Source organism: Falco punctatus (genome assembly GCF_963210335.1).
Source record: "Falco punctatus genome assembly, chromosome: 1".
Taxonomy (NCBI): domain Eukaryota; kingdom Metazoa; phylum Chordata; class Aves; order Falconiformes; family Falconidae; genus Falco; species Falco punctatus.
In genome coordinates, this window is record NC_137580.1 from 116,819,852 (window position 1) to 116,840,406 (window position 20,555).

At 54.5% G+C, this 20,555-nt stretch overlaps 1 protein-coding gene across 4 annotated transcripts in view; it reads left to right on the forward strand.

Moving 5' to 3' along the window:
- The first annotated feature begins 1,047 nt into the window (after positions 1–1,047).
- The window catches only part of PIK3R6 (phosphoinositide-3-kinase regulatory subunit 6), a 37,940-nt gene continuing 18,432 nt past the window's right edge, over positions 1,048–20,555 (forward strand). For 2 of the 4 annotated variants that reach the window (XM_080367472.1, XM_080367475.1), the window contains exons 1-4: positions 1,048–3,312; positions 16,256–16,388; positions 19,253–19,336; positions 20,449–20,540. In XM_080367472.1, coding sequence (XP_080223598.1) covers positions 16,376–16,388; positions 19,253–19,336; positions 20,449–20,540 — 189 coding nt within the window. In that variant the 5' untranslated portion in view covers positions 1,048–3,312; positions 16,256–16,375. Of the gene's footprint in view, positions 3,328–4,793; positions 11,527–16,255; positions 16,389–19,252; positions 19,337–20,448; positions 20,541–20,555 lie in introns of those variants that run through there. The other 2 variants (XM_080367473.1, XM_080367474.1) reach the window with 2 other exon arrangements.

The window sequence follows — 20,555 nt, forward strand, 5'->3', positions numbered from 1 at the left end:
CCCAGGGGTGGTGCTGAGCAAGGGGCTGTGGGCACAGGGGCCCATGGGCAGCTGCTGGGGCTGGAGCATGGTGGTAGGAGGCAGCCAGCCCTGGCCGTGCCGGTGCGGCTTGGCCCGCTGTGCACCGCGCTCTGCGGCAGGGAGCTGTGCCCTGGCAGGGCTTCAGCTGGCAGCGGCTGTAGCATCTCGAGAGGAGAGAGGGCTGCGTACTGCTCCCACTGCAGGAAAGCCCCTGTCTGGGCAGTAAATTCCTCTCCGGACTGGAAAGCCTCTCCAGAATTAGGGCTTCAGGTAAGCTCTTTCTGTTTATTTCGGGAGACAGACTGCTTCCATGGGAGGGAGATTCAGACCAGCTCAAAACTGTTGTGTATCCCGGTCATGCACAGGCACCGCTTGTTATGGTGCTCCTGCAATACCTGTAAATCACAGAGGACAGTGTTTGCAGGGACAACGAACTGTTTTGTACCTGATCCATAGTGCTTGCCACACAAAGGTTCTCTCTCTACTTTATTTTAATTCTTTTTAAATTTTGGGTTTTTTAATTTTTGTTTTCTGACTGCAGCCTTTGTTTGAGCAGCGTTATGCCTGGCTCTTCCTCTTGCCATTGGCAGCACAAATTGGCAGAGGTGTGATGTTATCTGAGGTGATTTGAGCGTTCCCTGTTCTGTTCTCAGGGTGACGGTCAGCTGTGTTTCAGTGTTGAATGGTATCAGTGGCTAACTGGCAGCTCGATACAGAAAATACAGAGAACCAACCCCTTCCTCCCCATCACATGTGTTGCCACAAGAGAATACAACGCTGCGCTCGGGGGAGGGCTGATGCTGAAATCCAGCTGCCTCTATGACTAGAGACAGCGGGTACAGAAAAAGCAGGAGGGAAGGTCTCTAGAAGGGCCCTTTAGCCAAATGACTTTTGGGTTGGGATCCCAAAGTTGATGGCAATGAGGGGAGTGCTGGCTGTGTGCTACAGCAACTGTCCGAGGAAGCTCACTGGTATCTTCCGTCTGTAGCTGTGCAGCAGGAGAGAATCCAATTCCAGCAAGAATAAGGGGCGGGGGATGAAGTTTGGCACCTGCAGTGGCCAGCTGAGGGGTGAGAAGTGAAAACATCCAGGAGCAAGTGGGAGATCCTGGACTTGAAAGATGCTTGTGAAGCATCACCAAGGCTATAGCACATCCAACAAAGCAGTGCAGCCGGTGCCACTCTTTTCCCCTCCTATGCAATTGTGTGGGGCTCATACTCCCAGTCGTGCCAGTGCATTGGCTTCACAGCTCGCTTTTCTTTGGCATTTGCATGGGAAGCAGTATCTGTGTGGTGGTCCCTGCCTGCGGCCAGAGCTCCTGCATGCTGGGTAACTCCTGTGGAGGAAGGACAGATGCAACATGGCATCAGAACTGATGGACAGGCACAGGACAAGAAGCTGTTTAACAGTGAAGCCCAAAACCTTAGCTCGAGCAGGCTGACGAAGTTAATTCTGGTGCTAGCAGTGACAAAGTTTTGCAAACGGGTTCCCATGTGTATATGCCACAACTGTGCTGCCCGCAGGGCTGGTCTGGGGTCCACTGGTGCCGATGTGCTCTACAGCAATTCTGTACTGGGGCCAGGACACGTGTGTGCATCCTTCATGAATGGGAGTGAATATGAATGAAAATAAGACAGGGGAAACGAGGATGTTATCATCTGCTGTTGTGTGCTGCTGTTGTTTCCCTGGAGCCTTCCTGCCTGCAGGATGGCTGCTCGGGGAGGCGAGCCCACCGGGGGAAGGGGATGCTGCTCAGCTCAGCAGCTTGGCACCAGCACGAGTAGGAACTGAATGCAAGTAACGCTGACAGCCAGTTAAACTGCCTCCTCCTGCCTTTCTCTCCCAGTCAGGAAGGAAGTAGGTTATTTTTAAATCTGGGCCCCAGGTATGTAACTATACCTAATGCTTTTTCTCATGTAAAAGAAGATAGGAAGTGATACAGTGTCAGCTACAGTTCCCACGCTCCCTCTATAAGTACTTTCTCCCCTAACCTGCTCACCCCAGAAAAGCTCAGCGCATCAGGCACTGCTGTAGATGACACTTGGGGTGAGGAGCTGATCTAGCAGGGCGCTGGCCATGAGCGGGGACAGCACTGGTTGTGGCAGTCGCTGGCTGGAGGGCTCGGATGATGCTATGGAGCTTTCCCAAGCACTGTGTGCCGTGCAGCGTGGGGGTGTGCACCAATGCTCCACCAGAGCTGGTGGGCTGCCCCTAGCCCTGCCCCCACCTCCAATAGGGATGAACACTTATCTCCTGGTTTGGGCTGGTCCATGCATCCCTCCCATGTGCCATTTTGGGCTTGTGCAAATGGGTCTCAGCCTTACCTGAGCGTCAGGGCACTGCTAGACCTCAGCAGCCCTGAGCAGCCTCACCCGGGGCCCCATTTGGGCTCATCCCGGGAGCTGCACTCCTGACACTAGTCACAAGTGGTTACAATGTGATGCCCTGCTGAGCACAGCCAGACCTGCTCCGACCAACGTGCAGCCAACACCTCTGTCAACGCAATGTCAGACTTAGTGTTCCAAAAGGGGCTGAGCATCCCCTGCCTGGACTGCATCCCCGTGCTGGCAGCAGGCAGGGGCTGCACTGGGCAGCTGCAGGGGCTGGCATTGAGCAAAAGCAGATGTGTGCAAGATGCTCTGGATGGGAGGTGCTGGCAGAGGCGCAAAACACTGTGCTTGGAACGGGAAGCTGGAAAAGTCTCTCCTTGGACAGACTCCTCCTTGTCTCTCGTAGCAACACTGTTTATTTCGAGGCACTGGGTATGCAGCCTCAGGCGCCCTCCTGCCTCGGCTGGGGCAGCAGCACCGCAGGAGCTTCCCTGGCACGGGGTGGTGGGTGGCATGGCAGAGGCTGTGCCAGCACCAGGGCTCACCACGTCTGCCACGGGACAGGCTTGTCCCAGAGCAGCCTGACCTGCACGGCTGGTTTTGGGGGATTAGAGGCAGGGCACGGCTAAGCCCTCTTCCACCTGGTCCTGCACGTCCACAGAGCCCCAGGCGAGTGCGACCCGTGTGGGGACAGCTTTCTCCTTGAGGGGCTGCTCTGTGAAAGAGGAAGTTGTCTTGAAATAACTCCAGCGCTTCCCTTTTCGCTTTGCAGACTTTGAAGTGTGCTGCGGAGCCTGACAGCCACCCCGTCTCTCTCCCAGCACCCACTGACCCTCGTCGCCAGGCAGAGTGGACCCTGCGATGACTCCTGCGGGACCCCGCTCTGTCTCCCCACGCTGGATGGCACCTCAGGAGCACGTGTGACTTGCAGGGCTCCCCAATGCCTGCCCTGAAGAAGTAGGTAGAGTCCCGGAGGGTGCGTTGCTCAAGGGTCTGTGCATGGGGAAATGCAGTGCTCATCCTCTGTCTCGTCTACTCTCTGCTCCTTTGAGGGGGACCTGCTGCTCTGCTGGTCCCCAGTGCCATGCTTTTACTGGGGAGTGCTTTATGTCTTAAAGGTTGGCAGTGTGTGCATGAGTGCCACATCCCTGTGGATGGAAAACCCTGGAAAGCCCTTCAGTGGGGTCTGTTTGCTTTCCTTTCTCAGGAGGAATTAGGGGAGGGGGCGCTGATGGTGCTGGAGAAGAGGAACGTGCTGCTTCTCTGCAGGAAAGGAGTATTTGTGTAATCTTCCCCTGCTGCACCCTGCCAGCCAGCAGGATCCTGGTGGAAAACACAGGGCTTGCCCGGGAGCCTGTCCCAGGGAGGAAAGTGGGGACTTTGCTGCCTGCACCCCTGGAGCAGATGCGGGTAGTTTTGATGTTGTTACTGCTCTGGCACTCGTTCAGGGCCCCTGGCCTCTCCCTGCACATGCAGCCCCCACGCACACCCCGCAGCCAGCCGACAACTGCTTGCTGCTCAGCCCAGATGGGGTGAGCGAAGCACATCGCTGACTTGGGGCTGTTTCAGCACTAGCTCATGCTTATTCCTTTTGCTGTGTGTGGAACAACTCCCAGTTGCAAGGAACAGAATCACCTGCCCAGACCTGCTCCCAGCCAGTGCCCACTCCTGGCCTGGCCTTGCTGGGGCTCCCAGCTCCTTGTCCCGCAGGGCAGGCAGCACCCATGCAGCCAGCACCCGGGGCTGGCTGTGCTCTGGGTTTTGCTGCAGGGGGGGGGCTGGGTGGTGCTGGCTGTTTGCAGGCGTGTGGCTGCTCAGCTTCCCCTCCCCTTGGCCTGGGGCCTCATCTGTCCCTTGGGGGCCCTGGGGCGGCAGCAGTGACATGAGCAGCGATGGTAGTGGTGATAAGAGGAGAGTGCAGCAGCCCCATCCAGAAAGGAAACAAAAAGGGGAGTGCCTGGCATCCGAGCTTCAGGAAAGTGTAGATGAGCCAATTCTGTACAACAGGCAGCTTTTAGTCCTCCTCCCCTCTGTGCTCTGTTGAGTATTTTCCACTGCATCCTCTGGCAGCAACCTCTGGCTGCATCAGAGGCTCCGAGCCTGAGCCATCGCCCCGTGACCACTGAGCCCTGGGATGCCGTTGCCCTCCTGTGGGAATTCTGTGAGCATCTATGCAACTTAGCAGCGGTTTTTCTTTCTGTCTCTGCACTAAGCCTGAACTCAGAAACAAACTCCTCTGGGCTTCAAGGTTTGATTTAGCACCCCTGAGCATTATGCAAACTTTTAGGTGTGTACTTGTTTGGTACTTCGGTCATGGAGTGAGCATGTGGCTCTAAAGGCTTTCTCAGCCAGTTTCCAAGTTTCTTTGTGGATGACCCAAATCCATGAGACATTAATATATGCTATGAAGCTCAGCTGTGATGGTGTTTCTACCCCAAAACAGTTTACCATATGTTTTGGTTCTTTTGCTCCTGTTTCCTAAAGCGATAGAGCTATGAGACTTCACTGTCTGTTGCCTGTCCATCATTCTGGGATAGCCCGTGGTCAAAGGTAGCCCCAAATCAGACGGAGGAGATGACTTTTTGGCAGTGGGCAAGACGGCACAGGGCAGCTAGCAATGGGTTTACTGGACCTTAGGGACAACATGTTCAGGTTGTTGTATAACAGAAATATTGCCTTGTGTTTTGCTACAAAAATAAAATAATCTCTGCTTCATGGAAGGGTTGTGGGGGAGGTGACTGGCCACTGTTCCCCATTGCCAGGCACCAGCTTGCACATCCCCATTGCAGCAGTTTCCATTTTCTCTTTTGTGTTCAGCCGGTTTCCCTCTGAGATTCCTGTGAACACTTTCTCAGAGCAGTCCTGCTTGTATTGGGCAAGGTCTTGCTCCACTGGTGACAGGGACCTTCGTGTAAAACCTGTCTGTGGCCCATTTGTCAGGGGTTGCCCTGTGCACCGTCTCACTGGGATATACTGGATTTCCACCTCCCCACCACCTTCTGATACATGGGCTGGGCACGGCTGTGCTTGTGGCAGGGCCATAATGACCTTTTATCAGCCACCTTTGTGTGGGTTTGCAGCCAGCATCCCCCGTGTGCTGAGCCCCAGTAGGGATCTGACAGAGGGGAGCTCAGATTTTCACCAGAAATGAGAGCTCCCCTGCTCCAAGTGTTTGGGAAAGAGCTGACCCAAGAAGACTCCTGGTCTGGTTGTGTCCAGCCTTTCTAGCGTTGACCACATCTCTTACCCAGATGTGGGGGCTCTCAGGAGTTGCTTCCCCAGTTGCCTGCTTGCTTTTGTGAGCTTTGCTGGTGTTAATGGCTGTTCTGAAGGCAGATGCTGTGTTGGCTGAGTCACGTCTTTCTATTTTGAGGTGCGACATGCCTTGGAAGACAGCACCGTCCATCAAACATGGTTTGGGCAGGAGCTCTCCAAGGGAGCTGCTGTTGTGAGTGATCTGTGCTGAGGGATGGGTTTTGCTTGTGAGTCTCTAATGTGCTTCTTCAGTCCAGACTGGTGTTACTGGTGGTGTTCACGGTCCTGCTGAAAGCAGTGGTTTCTGTTGTTGCCTGCACCATGTAATTAAATCTTGTTATTGGCCTTGTCCTCCTGGTGCAACGCTATATACTCACCCTTCCTTGCTAATCTGCTTCTCTTAGCCTGGGGGGGTTGCCCTGCCAGCAGTTGTCACGTTGTTCATTTCCCCACTGCCAGAGCGATGCCAAGAAACGCCACTAGTTTGGTCATCTGCTGACAGCAGAGGAAGGCACCATGCACGACATGCTGGGGTCACTTTGGCTCTGATCACCCCCCTCCTGTGCACCCCCCCCAAGCCCACGAGCAATTGCTCCGTGCCCTCCTGGAGCCCTGGTGCCCTCCCCTCTGCTGTCCAGCAGATGTGACCCCCCGGGTGCAGCTTCCAGCAGAGGCTGGGTGGAAGCTCCTCCGCTGTGGATGGGAACAGCACCATGTCCCTGTCAGAGCTGCCACTGGGACACCATCGCATCGCCTGGGGAGAAAAGACCTGAGCTATACACAGCGCTGGGTTCACCACTGAGGCTTCTGGATGCAGGTACCCATGTGGTGGTGCCTTACGGTCTGGTGTCCAGGTTGTGCCTGTGGTTGGGGGAGGTAGGTGGGTGCTGGTGTGCTGCCCTGGCCGCTGCCGGGGTGCTGCGGGGAACAGGAATGTGGCATCATGGCACCAGCTCAACCACGTTCAGCAGCTCCTTCCCGCCTGAGTGCATCTCACTGCAGCCCGGCGCGAGCTGCTCGCTCCACAGCATGAGATACTGAACACACCCTGAAACTGCCGTTGAAACCCCGAATTTCTTTGTGAGGGTTAAAGGATTTGCTGTCAACATAAAACTGTTTTATCCCAGCTGGTGACAGAGCATGTCTGTAGAGTGAAGGGGCTGTGCCACCAGTGGCTGTGCCACCAGTGGCTGTGCTGGTGAAGGCACTGTACAAGGCAGGGATTGCTCAGGGAATGGGGCTGTATGGAGGCAGGGAGCAGCTGTGCCATCCCACAGCCCCTTCCACCTCACGAAAGCAGTTGTATCCCTGCCTGCCCTCTCCCAGGCTGGCCCCGTGTGGCACCCTGAGCTCTGCCTGCTTTGATTTCCCCCTCAGGTGGACAGACAGCACTTGCCTGGGCTGTTTGTGTGAGCAAACCTGGCAGCAGTTTTCAAAATGCACTTATTTTTTCCCTCTGATTGTTTTTTCCAAAGCTGACTCTGGGAATGGAAAGAGATGCTAAATCTAAAAAGCCGATGCTTCCGGAAAACTCATTTCTTTCCTTAGAAAGAATGAAATGTGACATTGTTGAGGAAGTCTCCAAAGAGTCATTAGTGTCCAGGAAGCTGCTCAACTTCCACGCCAGCTTTAGCAAAGGGCTCCTGGGCTCATCCAGTCCTGATGGGCAGATGAACGTCCACTGCCATGTGAGCTGCAAAGGTGTTTCATTAGTGAAATGGCTGTAAGAGCTGTTCTCGCCTTCTCCTTCCATGGGCATGAGTCTCCCGGCAGGGACGTGCCTCGCCAGAGCAGCCAGCAGGCAAGCGGCGCAGTGAAGTGTTGCTGGAAAGCAGAGTCTGAGCCTCAGATGTGTTTCCTTGGCAGTGACAGCCTGAGGGAGAGCATCTGGTTTCATATCAGAGCTGTCTGAAACCATGAGCCCTGCCAGGTTTTGAGCTGAAACCAAAAATCTGTGCAGACGGGGGGCTCCAGGCTGGCCTGCAGCACGCATGCCCCCCCGCTGCCCCAGAAGCCTGTCCGGACAAGACCAGAAATGAGGCAGGGCATCTCTGCATTTTTTTGACTTGCATAATGAAAGTTTTGGTTTGTTTTCATTTTAACCGGCGGCTGATGTGAGGTGAGATGGAGCCAGACCCTGCCCTTGGTGTGTATCCACGGTTCAGGTCCTCACGGGATGCTGGAGCCACTGTTGCCTGGGCAGTAAGGCGGGATGGAGGCTGGAAGCTGCGTTTGTCCCGCTTTCCTACCTGAGCTGCCAGCTGGGCTGGCGGTCGGGATCAGGGCCAAAAAGAGCCGCTGCTCCACTGGCAGATGGATCTGGTTTAAGAGGAGGATGCAAACAGGATGTCAAACCTGCCTCTGATGGACTCCCCTGCATGATTTTGCTGCAGCACCAGTTTGTCCCGGTGTAAGCAACGATGCTGTGCCCAGGGGAGCAATTGCACAGCGTTTTGGGAGCTGTCGGCTGCACTTTTGAGCAGCACAGAGGATGCAATGTCAGATCCTCAGGTTGGCTTGGGGGAAACAGCCCTTCAGCTCCTGCAGTGAAGAAATCCCCCTTTGGCTCACGTCTCATCCTTGTGTTCCAGCCATTCTCGCCAGAGCTAAAAGGGAACGCGGGCTGGGCAGCCGCCCCGGAGCTTTGTAACATTAGACGAAGCCTCTGATGTGCTACTTTCATAACCCATCTTGCTTGAAGGCAACTGCAGGGAGCAGGGGGAGGGCAGTGTGAGGGGGGTGGCGAATTCTGATCTCCTCTACAGGATATCTGTCATCTCATGATGAAACGCTGCGAGTGCATGTGTTCATGTGTCTCCCCTACGGCTCAGCACTCGCCATGTCTCCCTTCAGGACACCCTGGTGCTGAACATCTCGCTCGCCGCTGCCAATGGTATTTGTACGATCCTTCCTTGCACTGGGAGCAAGCTGGGGTGTCTGCTGCAGGAATGGGAAGAGTTGGGATTGGGGCAGTAGCCGGCATTGGAATGGGGGAGAGGGGAGAGGAGGAGTGCAACCGGGGGAACAGCTTTCCATACTTTGTTCCTGTGCAATATGAGGGTTTTTCTTTGTGAGCGTCTGTAGCTCAGCTGATAAACAACCACAGGAAACCTCAGACGTACCCGTGTAGTGAATTTGTAACTAAATACAGGGCTGCAGAAGGCGTGGAGAGACTGGCTTTGGAGCGGGACTAAATATAACTCAGAGAAAGCAAGTGTGCGCGCACCACGGGCTGCGCTTGCCGTGCCATGTCACTGCTGTCCTTGGGCAAAGCGGGGAGGTGGGAGAGGGGACATCCCCCAGGGCTGGCATATGGTCAGCAGAGCTGTGGGTAATGGCATTTGGGACCCAAGGAGGGTGTGCGGGGCAGCGGAGGATGCCTAGACACGTTGGAGATCTGGGGCAGGATGGTGCAGCCAAAGCTTCCCAAGGAAGCCTGCCTGCCTGGTGCTAGCCCAGCTCCCACCACCAAAGGGTTTAGGTTCAGCTTTTCTTTCACAGCTTCAGGTATTTGTGCATCGTTCAGTCTGTGTCTTGTGTGTTTCACCTAGGCGAGGGGTTTTGGGTTTTAGTGATTTCCGCTAGCTTTTGATAATCCATGAGAGAGCAGCAGGTCTTTTGGGGAGGCTGTGCATCCCCGTGTTGAATGTCTCCAGGGGACAGCCTGAGCCAGTTCTCTCCACTGAGTACAATTGAGTTGGGATGACTCGTGTGGATGGACACATCTCCATCCTTCTACTATGGGATTTTCAATCTCACCCCAGCATCCTCACATTCTGAGGGCTTAAAAAGGACTGAGATTCAACTCCTGCCATGGACTGGAGCTAAAAGGGAAATACCCTTTTCATGGGACAGGGACATGCTTTCCTCCTCCAGCTTGTGCACCAGGCTGTGGAGGCAATCCCATTGCTGGGCCACATGCTAGCTGGGAAGTTTGCCTGGCTGGGCTTTGTTGTAATGCTCAGCAGAATGGAACAGGCTGGGGGACCTGGGATGCTGTGGGGTGGGACATAGCCCAGGCAGCCTTCTGAAACTCAGATCTCATCCCAGTCAGGCTTTATTTACTGGTAGAGGTGTTTGCTGGCAGTGTGTTGGCAGCAATCTGAAAATCCATGGGCTGTCTTGGTGGTGAGGCTGTGACTGTGTGGTGCCTTGCTCTGACTGTCTCTGCTCAGGCTACAGCTGCTCAGGGGTGCTTGGAGGCTGGTGCTCAGGTGAGCTCTCTTCTGGTGTGGGACTAGGTAGTGCTGAGCCTGATCCAGGGTCCTCTGGGACTGCAGGACCCATAGCCTGACACCTACAAGGATGCTAGCCCATGTTATAATTTGAACAGTTTAACAAAGGCTGAGTGAGAATGGATCCTCCTTCATGGAGGACAAGAGCAGCCCAGCCTGGTCTCTATGTGCAGTAGGGACTGATGAACCTACAGGGAACAATGTCTGTACAACCTGGTGGTGCCCACCCAGCCGTAGCTAGGACCCTACAGATGCATTCAAAAATCAGAGTAACATGTGATCTGCTGAAACCCACCTTGTGACTGTCTTTGGTGCTGATCCTGCTAATGACCAGTCCTCAGAGAAAGGAGAGGGCATCGGTGTGGTCTCCCCACTATGCCTCCCTGGCTGTAAGCACTGGGCAGGGGACAACACGGGAGGAAGGTGACTATTTCCTTGTGCAGGCCTGGGCCAGAGCATGATGCAAATGGGAAACCCGTGCTTAGGAGGAAGGTGGTTTGATGGGATGAGCGTTGGAAGGATGGAGGGGTGAGGAGGGAGGCAGAGAGCTGGAGGATCTCAGCCCCAGTGGCCTCACCTCTGAATGGGACTGCCCTTTGTCTTGTGTTAGCTTGGCTAAAATAGAGCAGCCGTCACAAACTGTTCCCTGCTGCCGGGTCTCCATTAACTGCTGCCCTGCAGAGGAGGGACACTGAGGAGCTCACACCTGATGCTCAGCCAGGTCTGGCTCATGCTGTTTCTGGCACCCTGGAAGTTTGGAAAAGGAGGACGAGGCTGCAAAGCCTTTTAACCCATGTTCTTATCTGCAGGTTTCCAAGGTGAACTGTGCTTCCAACGCAAAATTCTTCATTTTTAAGAATATAGCCAGATGGTTCCCATAACTACCCCAAAGTCTTGGTAAAGGTGGCTTTTGAGCCTCCAAGGTTTTTTCACTAAAACCCTCATAGTTATTGAAAACTGAAAGGAGGAATGTAACTTCCCTTCTTGCCCTTCCTTTTTAATTTTTTGCTGCAAATGAAATAAAATACAGCTGATGCCATGGGTATTTTAAGAATTGCAGAGAGGAAGCAGGGATTTGCAGCTCTGCAAAGAAGTGGGATGAATGCAGAGAAGACCGGTCTTGCTGAGCTGGCAGACAGCAAAATAACCAGTTACGGGATGAAATGTGCTTCGTGTCTGCTGCAGGGAAGGGAAGAGATCCAAGGGAGGAGGAGGGGGACAGAAAGCAGAGAAGCCCTTACGGGTGTGGAGCTTCTGAACTGAGCGGCTTCTGCCTCTCGCCAGCACTTTTGCAGGGCTGGCTTTTATGCCCCACACCACTGTATTTCCCCTCAACTCATCTATCGTCTCCCCGTCGTCATGTGCGTTGGCTGGGGCCTGTGAGCCCTTCCTGTTCCTGGGTAGAAAGCCTGTGGTCACCGGTGAGCTCAGACTTGCACACAGAGCAGAAGCCAGCCCTGTCCGTGTTCGGCAGCGGTGTGTGGGCTCCGGTGCAGATGCCACCAGGACCACCGCTTCGCCTTCTAGCTCCCGCCCGCCGCACCTCGGCCGAGGAGCCGGTGCTCTTCAGTTGCGCCTGATCCGCTGCTGCCTCCTCCCTCCTCCTCCTCACAATGTGCCTGCTGGAACAGTCCTGTGCCCCGAAGGGAGCTGTGACCCTGGGAGCTGGAAGGACCCAAGAGAAGGTGAGTGCAGCCTGGAGATGAGCAGTCTGGGACAAGGTCCTTCCTTGTGTGGTCCCTCTGCTCCTGCTCGCAGTGGGGACGATGGTGGGGTTCCTACCCCCAGCCTTCAGGGGAGTGGGCCAGGGGTTCCCAGGTGGAAGGTCTGAGTTATTCCAGCAGGCACTAGAACCAGTGCAGAGCCCATCCCCAGAAATGGGGACAATATCCCCCTGCTTGTGCCGGGGACCGGTCATTTCGAGAGGGATATGAGGCAGGCAGAGAGGGCTGTCTGTAGTGGGGGGCTCTGTCTTGTGCTCCCCTTCTCTGGGGACTGCGCTGACACTTGCTGCCAGCAGCCACCCCCGCCTGCTGCGCTGGGATCTCGGGATGTGGCAGTTAGTGTTGAGGGTCTGGTCCTAGGGACTCAGTGGAGTCCCCTCGGCTGAGTGTGTCCCTGCATGAGACACCAGGCCAGCAGTGCCAACCTGGGAGAGGTGACCTGGCTCACCTGGAGCCCTGGATGAAGAGGGGGGGCTGCAGCGCAGCTCAGACACGTCTCTGCAACAGCCATCCCCATGCAGCACCTGAGCAAGCTGTGGCCATGGGGGGCCCCAGCTGGCTCACAGCTGGTGGTGGGTCAGGGCTCAATGGGTACAAAGTGCAGAGGTGGCTGTAACAAGGGTCTTTAGCCCCAGAAGGGGTGGCAATGGCAAAGGAGCCAGCAGGATGGGACTTGCTGCTGCATGTGGAGGATGCAGGGATATCCCTCTCCATCTTCCCCAGGGAAAGAGTGATCACAGCATCACATCCCAGCATGTTGCATCTGGTCTCCCAGAGGATTTATGGCTACTCTGTCCTGGGAACGGCCTGGCAGGCAGAAGCACACAGGGTGTGTGTTGGGGACTGACCCGGTCCCAGCAAGCCAAGAAAAAGCCTGGTGCAATGGTGGGGAACCTGCTACACCCCATGTTTCTGTGTGCAAGTGACATCTCCCACTGCTCTGACACCAGCACCGGGATTTCCGTGACATGTGCCTGCAGTTCCACACACCCTCTGCTAAAATACATTTTCACCCAAATCAGCAGCTCTAGGCGTGTCATTAGAGCGTCAGGTGATTGTCATGTCCTTGCAATGACACATGGCTTCTAGGTGGTGTTCAAGGAATCCCTCCTGCCAGGTGATGGGCTTCATCCCCTATGGTCAGCTCCTGCCCACAGCAGTGTCACTGCCAAGGCAGGGGCTGGCAGTCTCCTTCCCAGGGGTGCATCGGCTGGGTCTTTGCTCCCTGCCACTCTCTGCTCAGCCAAAGAGGTGCCAAGGTCAGATCATTTGGCACAAATCAGCCTGGCTTTGTTAATGTCACTCAGAATCTACCCATGCACCGTGGCTGGGGAGCAGCCTCCAGCTCCATGGGCAAGGAACTGTGGAAACGCCCTGCGTAAAGGCTGAATTTAGTCCTTGGTTACAGCACAGGCTCTTGCATCTTCAAAGCCTTCCTCACTGTGTTACGGGGTTTGGATTTGTGCCGGGGTGATTGCAGGGCTGGCTGCTGGCAGGAAAGTCCTGATGAAACCCAGGAGGAAAGGGCAGGCAGCATCCCCATCTGTCGTGACCAGGGAGGGCAGATGTGGTCCTGCTGTCTGAATGGCTCTGACCTGGGACTGGTGCTGTCCAGTCCTTCCCATCCTCAGCCCTGCATCCCTCCTTCTCCCCTGGGAGCCTTGGTACCCTCACCCTTAGGGAACAAAGCAGGCAGAAAACATCCCCAGTGAAAGCGGGTGATTTTCTGCTCATTTAGGTCCCTGTGCTGGCTATGGCCGGGCCAAGTGACAACCAGCAGCTGGTGCCTGGCAGGGACCAGACTGACCCCAGTCTTCCTCGACAGCCTGTTTCTATGTATGTCCTTTCATGGCTTTTCCCATACGACATTCACCTGTTCTTCTGCAGGCGGCATGATGGGGCGCTGGATATGCTGGGGACCAGTTTGGGGCATTTTATGTTGAATTTTCTTGGGACAGCCAAGCCCTCGGGGCAGGCAGGTGGACTATGGATTCAATCTCAGCTCCTCTTGGCTGACAGTGGGGGAAACGAGCACTTTTTAAACAGACAGGTGAGCCAAGAAGAGAAGTTTCTCAGGCTGGAGGAGCTCACATTGCTCTGGCCCCATTAAGTCCTTTTCTAAATTTGGAAACAGCGCTGGCGAGCAGGTTCCGTGTTCAGTCACCATCGCCTCCCATGCGTGGGCAGGTAGGATGCGGATGTGGAAAACCACGGACGCAATTAGCAGCAGGCTGTTTTGCTTTGGCAGGCAGCCCCATGGAGCCCTGCGTGCAGCCCCAGCTCTGCCACTCAGGCGCCCTGGGTCTCCCACGGCATCGGGGAACCTCATGATGTTGTTCCCAGCAGGAAATCTCATTTTGAGAACCGCAGTGCCAACCAGCTCGCTGGCTGCGTAACGCTGCTGTGTGGAGCTTGGTGCCTTTATGCATGCAAGGGATTGGGAGAATCATTCACTTTCCTTCTCTAGCCAGTGATTCAAGGGGGTGATATGTAATTTTTGAAACTAGGAGGATTAATTGATGTTTTCCTCTGGCCCAGACCCTGACATACCAGGAGGCACATCCCATTTCTGCCTGCAGAAGCAAAGCCCCGTTTATGTGCAGACGTGTGGCTGATGCTTGGTGCAGGCTGCCAGGGCTGCGGTCAGCTGTGGCTGAGCATGACAGCATCCTTCCCTTGCTCATGGCTCTGCACCGGGGGTGCTGAGCATCTCCTGGGAGTCACCTGGTGCCCAGCCAGGGGTGGCGTGGTGGGTGCAGTAGGGAAGGCAGGTGGCTGTTCCATCAGCAGAACAACCTGTGGGCAGCCCCATGACTCAGCTGCAGGCAGTGCTGCTGCCATCAGCATGGCGTGCGGAGGGGGAAATGTTTTACTGACCTTAGTAGACACCCTCTCCCCTGCCAGGCACCCCTGGTGCACCCCAGGGTGGTCACCTTAGAAGAGAAGGCAGGTCCCTTGCTGCAGCAGTATCCATGTGTCACAGAGACGCAATTCCAAGGTTGGTGGCAGGCATCAGCTGAGCTGGAGGAGGGTTGGGATCTCGTCGCCTCTCCAGGCACTGGGCCCCGGCCAGCTGTGCGAGCAGAGGCAGGGGGTTTGCTACAGTAAGCCCCTGGCCTGCAGAAGGTCCCCTGTCCTCATCTCCCTTGTCCTCTCTGCTTCCAGCCATGGCCAGGAGCTGCCCCCACGGCACTGCTGCTCAGCAGGCGGTGGAAATCCGCCGCGGTGGCTCAGTGCCAGACCTTGTTATCCAGCCCCGGGGCCAGAAATAAAGGCCACATGGGTCTGGGGTGGGTTTTGAAAATTTCGCGTGCTGCAGGAAACCTTTTAATGAGCTTCTCCAAGCTGCTGAGAGCAGGATGCTCTCCGGGCTCGTGTGGTGCATGGCAGGGGTGTTCCCGCACGTGTCTGTTCGTGTCCCACTGCAGCTGCAAAGCTACTGGGTTTGGTGATGGGTATTTACAGATTTAAGACCTACCTGAGTAGAGTTAGGTCCTAAATCTACAAATGCAATAGAGAGAATCCTAAACAGAGCGAAGACATGAGCACAAGTGTGGGCTGATGGCCCGGCTGTGCTTGGAGGGATGCAGAGGACTGCCAGGACTGCGTTGTTGCTGCCTGTGCTGGTTTGGGGACCGCTGGAGGTGGGCTACATTTATCAACCATAATGTGGGTGTTTTGGGAAAATCACAGAATTCAGATCTAAGGGCTGGTGGTTTTTTTCCATCCCTAAAGGCAAGCAGAGAGGGCAAAACTTGCAGGCTGGAAAAGCCTCAATCTAGAAATGCTGAAAGCGGTGCTGCAGCTCACTCAGGCTGTAAATACAGGCAGCACAGTCCTGCAGTCGCTGCTGTGCCCATGAATGGGGAGGTAAGAGAGGGTAGCACACTGGAAGATGCAGGACCATGAGGTGTGGGATCCACGAGCTGGGAGGTACCTGGCCACGGAGTAGGTTGCTGCAGCTGAGCATCTCGGCGATGGTATTTTTGCATAGAAGATGCCGATGTCTCCTCCACTCCCCCGTGGCTGCCCCATGCCGGCTCCCCAGCCCGCTTGTACTTGTGTCACAGACAAATCTCCCTTCCTTCCTCTTCAGCTCTTAGGATTATTTTTTCTTCCTCTTTCTTTGGAGAGAACAATGCTTGAGGGCAAGGGAAGCTGTCTGGCTCCAGGCTGGCTTTCCTCTGCAGCATAACCAGCTGCTGAGCTTTCCTCAGGGTTTGTTTCTCTGTAATGCTGGATCAGGATGGCAGCGGATCAGCACACCAAGCATAGAAACCTCATGGAAATTTGGCATCTTTTTTTGTTGTTGTTTTCTGGTTGGACTTTGCATTTCAGACTCACTTTGACTTAACCTGAACATTTATTCTTAAATCCTGGGGAAGATGAGGTTCCTGATCCTGCCCTGGTCAGTGATGCTGATGCTCATCCCTGGGCACCTCCTTGCTGTGGGAGGCTTTGGGAACCAAGTGTTCAGACGGGTTCAGCTTTAAGTTGAAGCTGTCTTCAGGGAAACACAGCCCCTGGGGCATGCTGTGCTCACCCTTTGGGATCTACCACCCTGGGATCCCATGCCCACGGTGTCCTAGTGGCTTGGCGCTCCCCCCACACCCACACCCCCACCCCCGGGTTCAGGCTGATCCTGATCTCCATCACCATCCTGAGCCAAGTGTGCTCTGTTTTTTTGCAGGTGAAACACAGGACCCAAGGCCATGCCCACGTGGAGTGAGGAGCAGCTGCGCACTCACCTCATCACTGCAGACGCCCTGCGGCCCCTGTGCCCACCCCGGGCTGCAGCCTCAGCTCGGCCATGGAGAGCACAGGTGGGTGATGCTGAGCCCCCCCGGGGTGCCAGGGTAGGGGGATCCCAACTGAATGAACCCACCTCACCCACCTTCTTGTACCTTGATTACCCTCTGATACAATATGTGGGTACCTAAGGAGGATTCACCGCCCCTGGGCCGACCTTGCTCTTTGCAAGGTGTTGGCAGACGCTGCTGGACAGATGGGAGATGAGGCATGAAGCAACCGAGGGGCAGCCAACACGTCTGCAGTACGGGGGCACTTCGAAAGCACCAGATCTGGCAACCATTCACATTTGAATTTTAAAGTACTTTCATGTTTTATTGTATTTTTTTGTGTCCATTTTTCCCCCCATCTGTGTTTTATTTTCATACTGTTTCACAAGCTGGTATTGGTCTTCCAGCACCCCCAGGTCAGGATATCAATGCTCAAATATTTTATTTCATTATTTGTTGTTGGTAGGTTAAGACTGTTTTTAGATCAAAGTGGCTCTTGTTTGTGTTGGACAAATGCTTTGACGCTCTGCTCCCCATGAAGAAACCTCAGCGATCATGACTGTAGATGCTTTGATTTAGAAAAAGAGAACAGTATTTATATTAGTGCTCAGGAAAAAACTTCCCCTGGTAATTAAAAACATACACAAACAAAATTAGGAAATTTCAGATAGTCCATTATTGTGTGATTCCCTAGTGCAAAATCAATGGATGTAACAGTGAAATAGAGGAGCTTTACCAAATCACTGGAGAGGGAACAAAAAGGAGAGAAAAAAAGATTTCCAAGATATTTCCCCAAGCAACACTTCCAAAATGAGAAAAATCCCATTTCAAAGAACATTTGTGCACTGTAGTTTCTCCCCCAGAGGGGTACGATGGCATGACCTGTGCTGGCAGAGATGGGACTTTCCATGTACACACACACGACTTCACAACAGCGTGTAACACACGTGAATGACTGTGAATTCGAGTGTGTGTGGTTGTTTTCTGACACGGCTTCAACTGAAGCCACGGCAGGAGGTACTGCTCTGCAGAAGCCTGAATCCAGTGAACCCTCCATACAAGCATCCTTAAGGGGATGCACTTCCCTGGGGTCAGCAGCCAGGAGAGCTATTTTGGCCATTGGAGTGTACTCAGGAATAGGCCATCCCCATTTACATTTTGCATTTCCCAGTTGTCTTTCATGCAGGGCTTGTGTCTGCTGCCCCTGTGGCCCGGTCACCATCTCATGGGACCCATGGCCCTGCAGTCTTGGGCTTGGAGAGGGCAGGAGTGGCTTGTCGTGTGTCTGGCTGTGTTGCCTGCCCTGAGAGTGCCGAGGAGGTAGCAAGGATGCTGTGAGGGGCAGACTGCTCCTGCTCTCTCATGTGCATCACCAGTGGGAACAGTGGCAGCTGTGGGGTGTCACATCTACTCCCCTGCGTGATGACCCTGGGCCACCACTAAAAGACACAGCAGAAGAGCAAAAAATCATCTCTGTTTTTTGTGTCAGACCCATCCTGAGATGGTGTATGGGTCTGCATGGCAGGAGGGACCAGATACTCAAAGCTGCCCCACCTCCTGCATGATTGTGTCTTGATGGATCTCTGCCCCCAGGAACTCCCAGTGGAGATGCCCCCATTGGTCTGACCCACCAGCTGAGCTGTAAAACCCTGTCAGTGTTTTCCTGTTTCCCTTCCCATAGCTCCCAACCAGCCAGCTCCCATCCCGCCTCCCCCAGTCACTGTTCCTTGCAAAGCCCTGGGATGTGATTACCACAGACAGCTGAGATCCTCCCCTGGATCAGACCATGTTCTGGCTGCTGTAGCCTACATGCTACAGAAGGAGAACATAACCTAATAATTCCCAACTTCATATAATGCTTTTTTTTTTTTTTTTTTTTTTTAAATTACAAAGGAACGATAATCATTTTGCCTCTAGGGGAAGAGTAGCCCAGTGTAAGGAGGGACACAAAGACAGGTTGTGGTGGAGTAAAGGGACCTTGCAGCTTTCCTGACCAATACCTCACTGCTGTCGGGGCTGACTTGTATTTTACATCTGCAAGATGTTGGCACACATAGCCGGCCAGCTGTTGTGCAAACGAGCTCATGATCACGAGTCCTCACCTCACGTACGAGTCATACCCCAAACTGGGTCTGAGGTTGTCGGGCTTATTTTTGACTGAAAGCAGGATGCAGTTTGGTTTTGACATGTGCAAGGCTTGCGTGGCAGCTGCCGGGCAGAAGCACCAACTTCAGGTCCCTGCCTGGGGGAGCAGAAGGTTCCTGGGGCCCATGGGTGGCTGGTCGAACATCGAGGAGAGGCTGTGAGGGGTCGTGGGTGGAAGGCAGGGGGTGACATGCCAGCTTGGTGGCTCTGCTTGGGTTTCCCACGAGAGGTGAGCTGCTGATGTGAGCAGCAGACCTTGCGGCAAGAAGGCTTCTTGTGACAGGCATAGGGCTGAGGCTGAACCCATGCAGTACCGAAATGGAGAGGTGTTTCTGCTCTTGCATGGTGACAAACTGTGGTTTAATTTTGTTAGTTTCTATATTTAATGTGTGTGGGGGGTTATTTTTAAATTTTATTTCAATTGAACAGGGAGAGAGGGGCTCTGCAGAGCTCAGCCATCAGCAGTCCTCTGCAGAGCTTCTCTACCACCACATCCCTGTAGGAGCACTTTGCTCTCCAGTATGGCTCCAGGGGCCACCAGTCCATGGGGTGGCATTCACCCCCAGCTCTGGTGGCCCTGGGGAGAGCTCTGCCCTGTTTCTATTGAGGCTCATCTGGGCTTGAAACCTGCTGAGACCATCCTGAGGGGTGCAGTCCCTGTACTCCCCCACAGCAGTTCCTCCTCCCCTGGGGCTGTCCCCTGGGGGCTGGCCTGGCTGTTCACGTCCTCTTTGTCCCTGCAGAGGTAGAGTCGGACATCCTGCGCCGTGTCCGCACGCTGCTACGCGAGCTGGATGGGCACCACCCCACCTGCCAGTGCGACCGAGGTGAGAGACCCCTGGCACAGCTTCTGGGGGTCAGTGCCACCCCCAACGCTGCCTTGCTGGGGCATTTTCTTGGCCCCAAACCCCTCACTGCTCCCCTCTCTCTCAATCAGTGCCAGAGTGGGGGGACACGGGGTGGCTTCACCTCTCTGGCACTGCTCTGCCCTTTCTAGCCTACTTTTGGAGGTGCTAAATCTTTGGCCAGCTCCTGGTGTCTGCCATGCAGTGGCTTTCATCCCTCCTTTATGTAACTGTTAAACCTTTCACACCCTGCACTCACCCAGGAGGTCCAGCATTGAGGTGGGACATCAAATGCCAGAGTCTGTGATGCTGTTCCCAGCTCTGACACTGACTTGCCACATGGCCCTGCCCAACTCACTTAACACCCCTGAGCTGCAGTGTCACCGTCCCTCCCCGCGGGGATATCGCTTTGCACACACTGCTTGGGTCCTCGCTAAAGAGTTCGTTGAAATCCCTGTGTTAAGGTTTTGGGGAATAAAACTCTAGCTGACCCAGCAACTGGACTGCTATAGCTGTAGGAAGCTTAATTAATTTTGAAAAATTGATTTTACTTGGAGCGCATGGAATATTTTGCAGTTAATTAAATTTGATTTTGTCTGGAACGAGCCTTGGCATCTGCAGGACTGAGATGCTTTGTGGTCCTTGCTCTGAGTGTGAGCTATTGGCACTCAGTGTTCAGGTGCTGCGTGCTGGGACCAGCAGGAACTCAAATTTCTCGGGGCAGGCGGTGAAAGCAGACAGTCATAAACAGAGGGAATGGGAAACAAACTTCATGTCCATTGCCCTGCCTTGCTTTCCTCCAGCCTCCCAATCCTAGGATCTTTAGGACCTTTTTCCAAAGGTCTCCCAGTATTAGAGGTACGATACATCAATACTGCATCCAGAATCGAGGCAGCAGCATCATTTGTCCCTTGCGGAGGGTGGATGACTGAAGCAGGGGGCAGGGAAGCCTGCTTTAGCTCTGAGAGTGATGTCAGTGCAGCATTCCAGCAGGTGATTTTGGCTGCAACAGTGCCCAGGTTCTCCCAATTCCTCTGTGATCCAGCACTGTTCTCCTTGGCAACCTGACCTCTTTCTTGGCTTTCATTTCTCAGGGATGCTGCGATGGACTCTGCATAAAAAGATTGACCAGAATCCCAGCAACAGCTCCATCCTGGTCAGGATCCTGGTGAAGGAGCTGGAAAGGGTGAGTGCCTGGGTG